The 12,708-nt window shown below is 50.8% G+C and overlaps 6 protein-coding genes across 6 annotated transcripts; 3 read left to right on the forward strand and 3 right to left on the reverse strand.

The window, feature by feature from the left end:
* Positions 1–92: 92 nt before the first annotated feature.
* Positions 93–1,829, forward strand: N7511_005875 (glycoside hydrolase family 13 protein; the record flags this gene model as incomplete). The annotated part of the gene is made up of 1 exon (XM_057128252.1): positions 93–1,829. One exon carries the CDS (start codon positions 93–95, stop codon positions 1,827–1,829), a length of 1,737 nt encoding a protein of 578 aa, XP_056984769.1.
* A 294-nt stretch (positions 1,830–2,123) lies between these two features.
* N7511_005876 (Zn(II)2Cys6 transcription factor) lies at positions 2,124–3,566 on the forward strand (the record flags this gene model as incomplete). Its single annotated transcript, XM_057128253.1, has 1 exon — positions 2,124–3,566. The coding sequence occupies one exon, from the start codon at positions 2,124–2,126 to the stop codon at positions 3,564–3,566; it is 1,443 nt and encodes a 480-aa protein (XP_056984770.1).
* A 146-nt stretch (positions 3,567–3,712) lies between these two features.
* Positions 3,713–5,023, reverse strand: pre2 (proteasome core particle subunit beta 5; the record flags this gene model as incomplete). The annotated part of the gene is made up of 6 exons (XM_057128254.1): positions 3,713–4,048; positions 4,099–4,208; positions 4,264–4,312; positions 4,365–4,520; positions 4,598–4,705; positions 4,892–5,023. The coding sequence occupies 6 exons, from the start codon at positions 5,021–5,023 to the stop codon at positions 3,713–3,715; spliced, it is 891 nt and encodes a 296-aa protein (XP_056984771.1).
* A 385-nt stretch (positions 5,024–5,408) lies between these two features.
* N7511_005878 (Eisosome component PIL1/LSP1 family protein) lies at positions 5,409–6,460 on the reverse strand (the record flags this gene model as incomplete). The annotated part of the gene is made up of 2 exons (XM_057128255.1): positions 5,409–5,831; positions 5,909–6,460. 2 exons carry the CDS (start codon positions 6,458–6,460, stop codon positions 5,409–5,411), a joined length of 975 nt encoding a protein of 324 aa, XP_056984772.1.
* Positions 6,461–7,309: 849 nt separating this feature from the next.
* Positions 7,310–9,323, reverse strand: N7511_005879 (uncharacterized protein; the record flags this gene model as incomplete). The annotated part of the gene is made up of 3 exons (XM_057128256.1): positions 7,310–8,881; positions 8,946–9,206; positions 9,288–9,323. 3 exons carry the CDS (start codon positions 9,321–9,323, stop codon positions 7,310–7,312), a joined length of 1,869 nt encoding a protein of 622 aa, XP_056984773.1.
* Positions 9,324–10,113: 790 nt separating this feature from the next.
* N7511_005880 (putative MFS transporter) lies at positions 10,114–12,016 on the forward strand (the record flags this gene model as incomplete). The annotated part of the gene is made up of 6 exons (XM_057128257.1): positions 10,114–10,315; positions 10,406–10,439; positions 10,500–10,664; positions 10,719–11,190; positions 11,244–11,571; positions 11,712–12,016. The coding sequence occupies 6 exons, from the start codon at positions 10,114–10,116 to the stop codon at positions 12,014–12,016; spliced, it is 1,506 nt and encodes a 501-aa protein (XP_056984774.1).
* Positions 12,017–12,708: the final 692 nt, after the last annotated feature.

A 12,708-nucleotide genomic window follows, 5' to 3' on the forward strand; every position in this document is an offset into this window, starting at 1 on the left:
GGGGTATATAGCATGAGCGCTGTGCTGTTCCTCCTCTTCTCTCCAATTCAGTGGGATTATCTTTTCATCGCACTACCCTCACTGCCGTCACCATGTCTCCAGCTCGCGTGGGTGAAAAATGGTGGAAGAACTCCATTATCTACCAGATCTACCCTGCTAGCTTCAAAGATTCTAACAATGATGGCATTGGCGATATCCCAGGGATCATTTCGTCCCTGGACTACATCACCAGTCTTGGGGTTGATGTGATCTGGTTATGTCCGATGTACGACAGTCCCCAGATTGACATGGGCTATGATGTTGCCGACTACGAGAAAGTGTATGAGCCCTATGGCACGGTGGAAGATATGGAAGTGCTCATCGATGCTTGTCATGAGCGAGGACTCCGTATCATCCTGGACCTAGTGGTCAACCACACCTCGGATCAACACAAATGGTTCCAAGAATCACGTTCTTCCAAGACGAATCCCAAGCGTGACTGGTATATCTGGAGACCGGCCAAGTATGATACCGACGGCAAGCGTCAACCCCCCAATAATTGGCGCAGTATCTTCGGTGGCCCTGCCTGGGAATGGGATGAGACCACACAGGAATACTATCTTCACCTGTTCTGTGTTGAGCAACCTGACGTCAACTGGGAGAACGCTGTGACTCGTCGGGCGATCTATGAGTCTGCAATGGAGTTCTGGCTGAAGAAGGGAGTGGATGGATTCCGCGTTGACACGGTCAACATGTACAGCAAGCAGCCTGGGCTTGGTGATGCACCGGTTCTTGACCCGAAATCTGATACACAGGTTGCCTTCTCGCAGTTCTGCAATGGCCCTCGCATTCATGAGTATCTGCGGGAAATGAATGATGTTCTCTCCAAGTATGATGCCATGACCGTTGGGGAGTGTCCGAATACACATACTCTGGATGGCGTTCTTCGTTATGTCTCAGCAGCTGAGAAGCAACTGAGTATGGTCTTCCAATTTGACCTCGTGGATCTGGGAATGGGAAAGGACTACAAATTCCTCACGACATTCCCTGGCTGGGCCTTACGAGACTTGAAGTCGGCAGTGAAGAGCACCCAAGATATTATCAAAGGCACCGATGCCTGGACCACAGTGTTTATGGAAAATCATGACCAGGGCCGCTCCGTCACCCGGTTTGGTTCAGATAAGACACCCGAGCTCAGAGAGCGATCTGCAAAGATGCTAGCCATGATGCAGAGTACTCTTTCGGGCACTCAATTCATCTACCAGGGCCAGGAGATTGGAATGGTCAACGCACCCAAGGAATGGACAATTGAGGAATATAAAGACATCGACAGCACCAACTACTATCAGATGACCAGCAAGATCACCAATAACGACCCCGCTGAGTTGGCAAATGCGATGGCTTCCCTGCAGCATCTGGCTCGGGATCACTCCCGACTTCCCATGCAATGGAGTGCCGAGATCAACGCAGGCTTTTCGCCTTCTTCCTCTGCTAAGCCCTGGATGCGCCCGCACGACAATTACCACGAGCTGAATGTGAAGCTACAGGAGACAGACAATGCTTCTGTTCTCTCGTTCTGGAAACAAATGAATCAACTACGCAAGGAGTACGCCGATGCCATGGTCTTTGGAGAATTTGAAATCGTCGACGAGCCAAACCAAAGCGTCTTCACATATACCAAGAAGGGTCAGAATATGAACCTGTTGGTTGTTCTCAATTTCTCGGACACGGCACAGAGGTTTGAGAAACCGGATACACTGCAAGATCATGACTGGAAGCTGTTGGTTGGCAATGTAGAGGATCCCAGTGACACACTACAGGCGTTTGAGGGAAGAGTTATTTTGATATAGAGCTGGGTTAGGGTACAGTTGGACTATATAGCTGCCTATTGGAATAGATTGAGGACTACACAATACTATCTTGATCAGCAAGTCGGCCGGTTCATAACGTATGTGCTGGCTACCTATTTCCCAAGGGCTAGAACCAGCATGATCTGACGTGCATAGACTTCTCCCTAAGCGATGTCGTTCATTGGATCGAGCTTGAAGCCCAAACTAGCCAAAAGAGTAACGCCAAGACATCAACTTCAAACGCGGGGGAGAATCATCTTCACTTCACGGAGTTGAATTTCCCCCAGGGTCTTCATGGCCAGTTCAACATCTCGCGTGCCTAAAGCATGCGATGCCTGCAACCGCCGTAAAGTCCGCTGTAATGGTCAACACCGCTGCCAACAATGTGAACATCTGGATCTGCTCTGCACCTATACAGAGAACCACTCGGCCCGGTCAAGGAAGAATGCCATGCACAGAGGTGCAGTGATATCCAAATACAAGAGTGGCACTCCCAAGTCCACCAGCTTGATACCACTTTTGCCCTTGACAAGCCGGCGACTACCAACCTCTTACTTCACCAGCCTGATCCCAGACTATATGACCTACGTATACCCTTTCAGTCCAATCATAACCGACATCGAAGTGCGCCATTCAATCAGCCAAATGGACACCGAAAGAGAACATGCAGCCTTTGTCTACGCCTTTACAGCAGTAACCCTGGACCTGACACGGGCATCCCAATCCCAATCCCACTCCCACTCCTCACCACCCTCAACATCAACCTCCATTCAAATCTCCGAATTGCTTCGTCAATCCGTGGAATCCCAACAGCCCCTCTCAATAGGCTTCCGTCCCTCAATCCTACGCGCCATGACAAGCATCTTCGTCCAAATGTGCGCCATGAGCCTGGGCCACTACGACCTAGGCTTCTTCTACCTCCGCGAAGCAATAACCATGATCCAAATCCTAGGCGTAGACAAGACAACCAACCTCTCCGACCTGGACATCACTGAGCGCGCCCGCCGCCAACGGCTCTACTGGCAATGTTTCATCCACGAGCGCTTCATGTCGATAGTATACTTCTCGCCCGTGACGTTGCCGCCGCATGCACAGTTCCCCGAGGAAGATCCTGTGTCGCTGTCGCTGGGCGGTGGCATCCAGCAGGGCTGGACGCAGGTCATCAAGACGTTCTGTATGCTGGATGCCGCGTTTATTAGTCTTTGGATTGGGGATCGCTCGCAGGTGACCGCGGCCTGGGTCGAGGCTAAGCATCGGGAGCTGGATGATGAGCTGTGGGAATTGGAGGTTTCGACCCTGAGTGAGCTGCAGCAGGCGGATCTGGTGGTGACGAGGCAGTGGATGCGCACGTTGCTTTGGCAGATGGCCATGTCCAATTGTCTGTTGTCTAGTCATGCCTCTTGTCCTTCGTTGGAGCTGGAGATGCCCTTGCAGCTGTCGAGTCAGCTCAGAGGGTTCTTGACCAAGATCTCGCAGAATACCATTCGCGTACATGGCTCGTCGATGATTAGCAAGTTGTTGGAGATTATTAATACCATTGCCGATGTTGTGATTCATGTTCCGCAGGCGACGCGGGAGGAGACGACTGGTCGCATTGAGGATATTGTGTTTATGCAAGGGGTGGTTCTCTCATTTCATAATCTGCAGCTCATGTCAAAGAATATCTTGTTGGATAAGTTTCGGGTCATTCGGGCGAGGTTTTCACATATCGAGGGGGCTTCACAGCTGGCTGTTTAGTGGTTGCAGGAAACATGCTACGTGGATGTAAAGGATTGAGAGTATTGAGCAGATATATCATGTCTAACTGCACGGTAAAACCCCATAACCTAGCATAATCCAATTCAATGACAGATTGATATCAATATTACACACTTTCCTTCCGCTCACAGCTCCGATGTCACGTTGGAGAACTCGCCCTTGTCAAGCTTTGTCTTCCAGAAGATAGGGTTCATGTCGTCGAAGCCGTGGTGCACCCATCCTTCTTCCTTGACGTGGTACAAGTTGATGAATCCACCGGAGTAGGCATCACGGTGCATAGCAGCCAGAATAGATCGGCGACCCAGGTTCAATGCTTCCTCCTCGGTCAAATCGTAGCGGTACTCGGCATCCAGCACACCATAGGCGAAAGTCTGACCAGATCCAACACAAAACAAGTTACCGGGGAGGCGAGTGCCATCGGAGTCGATGTAGTAGAGAGCGGGTCCTTCTTGGGGCGTCACCTGGGAATCGTTAGTCTCAGTCCAGATAGCCATATGTGTATGCGACATACTCCTGCTAACATGGTTCCCATGCTAAGTCCGTATCCCTTGTAAGCGTAGGTGAGGTTGGCGAGAATCTTCGAGGCGGCCGCAACAGTAATACGGCGCTTGTGTCGGATTTCTAATAAACTCATTAGCAATGTCCTTTCTCCTCATAGCACCGGATTCCAGCCTACCGTGCAAAGTGCACTGCTGACTCAAGTACCGCAACCAATATTGACAATCCTGCAAAACATCAGCGTAGCCCATCACCTGCCGTCACTCAATCTCAACTTACAGCCGCACCACCGGCCATGGTTCCCAAAAGACCCGGCGTGGGTTCATTTGATGGCTTGTCTTCACCGCGACTCAAACGCGATACGGGAATAACTTTCTTGACTGTCTGACTGGCAATCCAGTTGCCGGCTGTGGCTCGAGAATCGGTACACACAATCTAAGCAAGATTCAAGTCAGTATACCTCAATCCATATTCCTCAAGACCAGTTATAACCGAAGCGAAGGAAAACGTACGATACCGCCCTGGAATCGGAAGGCCAGGGTTGTTGTTCCGTGGGCGAGCTTGATGGGGGCGCTGGGGTTGGAGTGGTCATCGGTCATGGCACGCAGGAAAGCAGATCGCTAGATGAAATCAGAGTCAGCTCGTCGCTCCAGTCGTATCAATGATGAAAGGTTGGCTGGTAGGTCTCTGGTGTGTAGCTTCGATGGCACCGCTGGTCGTCTTGACGTCAGGAAAGAGGAATGTCCCTCGATCGAAGCACCATCTGGGCCGAAGAACATCTGTCACAGATCCATTTGAAAACTCACGTTGTCGACAGGAGGAAGGGAGAACTTCAGTGAGAGAGGAGGGACGCTCGCAGAGAGGTCCTCCTGTTCTTGCTCGTTGTAGATCTCATTCTGATGAAGAGGACGTGAATATTGGGCCACAAGCTTATCCATGATGTGTTGTATAGGGTAGAATAAGACAGTAGTGAAGAGAGGCTGAAACGACGAAGGAAGTGTGGTGAGACGGCGATGGTTGAAGCTCCGCTGGAGCTCGGGTTTCCGCGTCACTCTGGCGCCTGTGGTCACGTGCCGCCGATTCTATAAAAGACAAATCTAGGAAACCAAGTCAATCCACGCGAAAGATACAGTTGTCAATTAATAACTAAACCACTTATCATACACAATTTGCATATTTCCTGAGTATAATCTTGCATGTCCAACGCCAGTCCAAAACCCCTTGCACCAATCTGAGAACAGAGCTGAGATTACACAGTACAACAGCTACATTATGTTCACAACCAAAACAGTGGCCTACTAAGCCGCAACTCAAGCCCGCCCATTACACAGCTTCAACCATCATCTTTGCTGGTGGTGCGCCGCTGTCCACGGGTGCAGTGACACCGCCGGTCTCCATCGCCCCGGGGTGCTCCAGAACATCTGATTCCTGATCATTCTCTTCGACGCCATTAAGTCCGTTAACATTGTTGCTGTAGCTGTTCTTGCGGGACTCGCGAGCTGCAGCAGACTCAATGGGCTCAACGCTAGGCTCCCATGAGCGGAGATCGTTCTCGGCATCCTCGAGAACCTGGCGAGCATCGAGCTCGTGGTCGTATGCTTGGCGCGCATCGCCAGGCACAACGGGGCTGTCGTCAATGTAGTTGAGAAGACGACGAGCGTGACGAGCAAGGATGGTTTGCTTCTCAGAGCGCTCGATCACAGCAGCGAGGTGGATATCATAAGCCTCCTTCAGCTTTTGTCTCGTCTACCGATGAAATATGGTTAGCAAGTATCCTTTTCATCTGAGTGTATAAACCATGGAGTATCCGAATTATGACGTACGATATTAGACAGCTGCGCCTCGGCAACCAAGTTCTGAGCCTCAGCCCGAACAAGCTCGTGCTCCAGAGTCACCAGACGAGGGCTGGAGGGATCCTTGTACTTCAGCTTTGCGATCTCGTCGGTGACCTTCTGGCGCTGGTCACGAGAAGGCTGAACAGACGCTTCCATATCGCGAATCTGCTTCAAGATGGTGCGGTAATCCTCGAGGTTCTGCGCAAAGACGTCTTCCTGCTCGCCGATCTCAGCGAGCAACACGCCGAGCTTGTCAGAAATGTCGGAGACATTGTCATCCTCAGTGGCCTCGCCCCATTCAGAGAGCTGGCCGGCGATGGAGCTACGCTCACGACCGGCGGCTTCGTGGGCGCCGATGGCTGAGTTCTCGTTCTTGATCAGCTTGGTCATCTTCTTGCTCAACTCCGGCGCTTGCATCCCGCGGAAAGTCGAGATGCTGAACCGGTGCCGGTTGGCAGGAGGTTCTTTGCGCGATCGGAATGAGAGGTTGCGATTCCTGGAGAGGTCAGCTATCGTCCATATAGAGATATTGAAAGGCATACATAGTGAAATAACGATTACTATGTTAACTTGTGTATGCGAAATTTGGATATGAGGTATGTAGAAGTGAAAGCGAGAGGAAAGAAGTAAATCAGGCGCCTTCCTGTAGATGACGATGCTCGAACCCTATTCCTCCGTCCCAGTAGGAAGCCCAGTCCCGGTTGACGTCATGACGGGATGCGCGGAAGTTGACAGCTTTTCCGATTGCAGAAGATTATAGTGTCATACATGGGGATGGAGTGGGATTTGCAGATGGTTGATAAGTAGAGTCTGAGATGCTGTCGACTGGTTGATCGTCATACTCCACTCTCGGCTTCCCGATATCAGTGCCAGGGTCATGCATGTCATGAATCTTGGGTATGAAGGACTACTGATTGGGCTGGGGACATCGACAGGGCTGAATGAATTCCATCGGGTGATGTGTGTCTGCGGTGAGCTCTTTTTGAAGCTCTTCTTGGAGCTCGTTAGCTCCAGAGCCCACCCGGTCCTTCCTGATTGGGAAACCACCGTCAGCCATCTATAAAACTTATATGAAACACCCAATCCACGGCAGAAAATCTGGCTTTCACATATATAGAGCACATAGAATGGGAGAAGAAGAGAAAATGCAGTATCATAAAAAAGAGGGAGATAATAACTAGAATCCCATCGCCCATCACAAGCTCGAGAAAAATGAAACTCGAAAGACCAAAGGAAGGGTCCCCGTGGCTATCTTATTGTACACCGTAAAGCAAATAAACCTGCATGAAATCCGAACCCCATCGCCACAGTTGAACAGAGACAGAACCCGCAACACCTGAAAGATTCATGATTCGCGGAATCATTCATTAAAAAAGCGCGTCATCCTGTCTATGACATGTCATCCGCATCAGGGTTGTGTGAATGTTCGTTATCCGATGCATGGAATGCATCGCCGAACGCTGAGTTGTCTAGATCAGGAAGATCCAGCCCGTCGTTCTGTTCGCTATAAGCTGCCAGGGCATCACCCGCGCTGTCTATGTTGGTAAAGTCAAACTCCCCACCCACTGGACCGTGATCCTTCTGCTCATTGACCATCACCCAGTCGTTAGATTCGCCGTTGGGGGCACCGTGGAGTTGGCCACCCAAATCCATGTCAATATCAGTTGAAATACCAGCGGGAATCGGTTGCCCGTTGACAGAAACACTAGACATGCCTGCGCCACCAACGCCGGGACTGCCAAATTGGTTCAGAAGATGAGTATCATCGTGGTCCATGACCATGTCATTGGTAAATGAGTCAGGCTCGTCTTTGTGCTCCGGCTCAATCTTTTCAAGCAAGCCACCCTTTTCAACGCAAGAAACCTTGGGCTCAGACACAATCTGCTTTTTCCAGGCAGTCTCAACTTCACGGACAATATCGTCGACCTTGAACTTGGCCTTGTCTTCAACATAGTCAAGCTGGGGAGTTTCGTCTTCCGTGGGGATCACAACACGTCCCTCCAATCGCCAAATCTCCGGGCCCCTTTCAGCAGGGTCAGCGGCAGACTCCCGAAGGCGGATTTCTGCATCCTTGAGTAATGAAGTACGATTGAAACGCTGCATGCGGCGCGCGTGCTGCTTCTTCATCTTTTCGATCTCGGCGGTCACATCGGCGACCTTTTTGGACACACGCTCGGCGAATTCTTCGGCTTTGCCAGGCTCCATCTTGGTGGCAGGCTGGCCGTCACCCGCTTCTTGGCCTTCCCCGCCAGTGGTTCCAACAGGAGCATCGAAGAATCCGGCTGTCAGAGACTCCAATTCTCCCTTTCGGCCCAAGCCAAGCGAGACGGGAGTAATCTGTGTGATAGCATATGGCGAGGCAAAGATCTCCTCCATCCACTCGTGGTGCTGCTGGTAACGCATCTTGCTCACTTCCCGGGGTGTCAAAAGATCCATAGTGTCACCACTAGACACATCCTCATCCTCAATGGCAAAGTCAGCTGTTGCAGCGCCCATAGCAGCAGATGGAGCACGGTGTCCACGAGGCCCCTTGGCTACAGGAGCTCCAGCAGGCATTGCACCTGGGTGGCCCTGAGGGTAGAAGCCAGGCCGTTGCTGCGCATGGCCTGGATAAGGAGCCGCGGGCTGGGCGAAGGCCTGGGGGCCCATCTGTGGGAAGTTGATAGTCGGCCAGTTATTCCGGTCATGGAGCAAAAAGTCCTTGCGAGCCAATTGACCCTGGCTTTGGAGAAAGCGTCGCTGAGCCATTGTGGCCTGAATCTGAGGTGTGACTGGGACGCGGTTTCCAGGGATATGGTCTGGAGGCGCCGCGCGAGAGTAGTGAACAATCCATAGCGATGGATCAGGCTGGGGAGCATTTGGCACTTTGCAGGAGGTGATGCGGTAGCGCTTGCGGCAATGGGTGGCCATCGGTTCATTCGGGGGGTGTAGACCGCAGCGTTGGAGATACATTTCGACAGTCTACATCCAGTGGATATTAGAGGTGATTCAAACCGGGAACAATACCAAGGGAAGATTGTCTTACATAGCCACGAGCTTCAAAGGTGAAGGCCTGCTCCGCATCAGCCCAGACATAACCATCACTAGCAAAGTTGTTGCCCAAGTGAGCCAGTGGTTGCCAAGTGAGCATGACCGTGCCATCTGGAGGAGCCTCCAAGAAGGTCCAATGCATGGGCTGGGTCTGGCATATTCTAGGTGCGCTCGTCAGATACTCCACGGCCGTTTCTGTGGGCATCATATGCATGCTAGGGTAGCGATTGCGCGAGATCAGGTGCATATGGGGGAGCTATCATGGTTGCGACAGCAATTGTTAGTTTGAACCCAGTTGCGCATTCGGGGGGAGGTGGGATTGAATAGGAGGTCATACCAGCTGCCCCGGGATGCGAGCGGCAGGGTCATCCATCTTGAGATATTAGGCCCAAATCAAGATGATAATTGCTGGATTGAATGGGGCAAATGAATTGGGGGTGGAGAGGGAAGCGCGGAGCGGACAACGCGACTTGTAGCGGGAGATTTTTGATACGGCGCGTGCCAGAGACCTACACCGCACAACACCTGATGATTCAGGCATAAACGCTCTCCCAGCTTCAAACGCTAAAACAGGAGTCAAAGTGGTTTATTTTATTTACCCTACGGTATCTAATGGAATTAGGTTAATATTGTCATTTTGGCCATTATTTTTTACTACATATGATATGTAGTCTGTGTTTAACACCTAGTGAGATTTCTTTGACTCAACTCACCTTAGGTAGTCCAGCATAGTTCTGGCTCAGAAAGCTAAGCCCATAGTGAAGCCATGGTGAACCCCTAGCGAAGCCACAGTCAACTCTAAGCTATATCCCAACTGTTAGAATTACAATTCGTATACAATAAAGACACCAACCCTCCTGGGTCAACTCGGCTCCACCTAAGCTTTGCCAAATCCTCCGCATTTTCCCCATTCTCCACTTCATAAGAGGGCTTGTCTCCAAGTGTCAGCCAATGATCTCGTCCAGTTCAAGCCCTCCACCCAATCACTGTACTTAGAACCTCATGTAACCAGTCCATGCGATGCATCTGTGCCGATCATGGGCATTTTTTCACACACCCCGCATACAGCAGTCCACATGGTCTAATTTACCTATTTCCCTCTCCCCCCCGGTTCTCCCTAAGTTCTTTCACGTCTCTTCGTATCCTCTCTAGACTCTATTACCATGGGGTTCTTCGGCAAGGCTGAAATGCCCGAAGATGTCATTCAGATGGCTCCTGATGAAGACATTGAAAAAGTCACTGTACCGGCCCATGTGGAACAACCCCCTACTACAACAGTCGATGCCCCAGCTATCGATCCGGAACTTGAGCGTCGAGTGGTGAGGAAATTGGACTTGCGACTCCCGACTCTCATGGGATTTTTCTGTATGGGTGTCTCTCCAGGCTTGTTCTTATATTGCCGAGAAGACGGCAGATCAGTGGGAATTGTGCGCTGATTAACTCTGGACCGTTTAGATCTTCTCGCATTCCTTGATCGAAGCAATATCGGGTTCGTTTACTATATCCCACCCAGAATTATATGAAGCGCGAAAGATTGATGGAGGTATAGCAATGCCAAAATCGCCGGGATGGAGGAGGACCTCGGTCTAACGGGAAAGAGATACGCATGGCTCTTGACAATCTTCTACATCTCATACACAGTCTTTGAATTTCAAGCTCTGATGTGGAAGATCGTCAAGCCACACCAATGGGCAGCATTTGTCGTGTTCTCCTGGTAAGTGCCACCATCAATTGCAGAGGACTCTGTCAAATAACAATGCCACGGTAGGGGTTTGGTCGCAACATGTCAGGCAGCGGTAAAGAACTGGCAAGGCATGATGGCGCTCCGATTCCTCATGGGCGCCTTTGAGGCCGGCTTTGGCCCCGGTGTCCCATACCTCCTGTCATTCTTCTATCGGCGCCATGAGCTAGGTCTGCGATGCGGTATGTTCTTGTCAGCGGCTCCGCTGGCGAATACATTCGCGGGTGCTTTGGCCTATGGTATCACATCGGGCCATGCCTCGCTGGCTAACTGGCGCTTGTTGTTCTTGGTGGAGGGTGCCCCGACCTGTGCGGCGGCGATTTTGGCTTGGTTTTTTGTACCGGATAGTACACTAGATGCCAAGTTCCTTACGGATGAAGAGAAGGTTGTGGCTCGTGCTCGTTCGCTGCAGCAGTCTGGTCAACCCGATCGCGAAGGTAAAGTTCAATGGAAGGAATTAGCTGAAACGTTACTTGATCTGAAAGCATGGCTTACAGCGGTGAGTGGCTTGTCTATCTGCGAAAAAGAGAATTCCATGCTGATGATGAGTAGTTGATGTACTTCAGCTGCAATGTCAGCTTCTCCTCCCTGCCTGTATTTTTGCCAACTATCCTGAGGGAAATGGGCTTCACGGCGATCAATGCTCAAGGCCTCACTGCGCCTCCATTCTTTGCATCTTTTCTGGTGACTATTGCGACGACTTGGATAGCGGATCGTCTTCAACAACGTGGACTTATGATCGCTGTGTTATCACTGGTCGGCGGCGTGGGGTATATTCTCTGCGCTACGTGCACATCAGTGGGTGTCCGATATTTCGGTGTTTTCCTGGCCGCCTGTGGGATCTTCCCTTCGATTGCCAATATCTTGCCTTGGGTTCTGAGTGAGTCATATTCTCAATTTTTTTGTCTTTTCCCGGTTCCCACAACTGCTGTCTCATAACTGGGATATTGCCCAAAGTATTCATCATCATCTGCTGGGATAGAGATAGAAGAACAAATTAGCTGACTGGATCAATTGTAGACAACCAAGGCTCCGATACTCGCCGCGGAGGAGGTATCATTTTGCTTAATGTGATCGGACAATGCGGTCCCTTCTTGGGAACCAATATCTTCCCCGATGAGGAAGCGCCGCGATTTATCAAGGGCATGGCTATCTGCGCGGCGTTCATGTTCTTCACCACATTGCTAGCTTTGTGTCTGCGTGTCCTTCTTGTATGGGAGAACAAACGCCTTGACAAGAAGTACGGGCCCCGCATAGAGGCATCGGTGAAAACGCTGGACGTCGCGGAAGACAATTACGGTGCTAATTACCGTTACGTATTGTGATTGGAATCTAGTGTTCTTGCGTTCCCTTTCACTTTTGGTCTCTTCAGATGACAGGATAGCTTCATATATACCCTGCTTGAAGCATTGTCGATTGGTGAATCGTGTTAAGAAACTCTAGATTTGGAAGCTACACAAGGCACCGTGTGCATGCAGCAAACAGTTGAAGCCAACGTAGTTTGTAGGGCTTCCAACCTTGTCCCCAAACCCACTAAATCTCCGAAGCCCTCCGAGGCGTAACAGAAACAACAAGAAACCACCGGTGGATCGTTTAATTTGCTCAGTGTTTTTAAGGTTTACTAAGGGCTCTCCGCGATCGCCGTTCCTAAGCGCACCAACACTCAATCTATACACATTTGACAATGTCGATCTCGTGAGAGTCTTTGATTGAGTTTTATACGTAGACTCGTGCAGATTCAGAATATCTCTTTCCCGAGTTTTACTGTCGGTTAGTGTATTGATCTGATACTATACTCCGGACTTTGGCCCGTGGGGCATGGCAGAGCGCCCGGAGCCTTCTGCCCCGGTCCACTCACGGTGAAGCCAAAACAGAGCCGGAACGGCGTGGAACGTCATTCTGCGGTTGGATCTGCATGGGAGATGCTCACCGGCGGGGAGAGTCGGATTGTTCATGCATTACATTTGCTCGTACTTGGTTGTATTATACTAGGGCCGCTTTTGTACTTCGGAGTAGA

Source organism: Penicillium nucicola (genome assembly GCF_028828085.1).
Source record: "Penicillium nucicola strain IBT 29836 chromosome Unknown utg000005l, whole genome shotgun sequence".
Classification (NCBI taxonomy): domain Eukaryota; kingdom Fungi; phylum Ascomycota; class Eurotiomycetes; order Eurotiales; family Aspergillaceae; genus Penicillium; species Penicillium nucicola.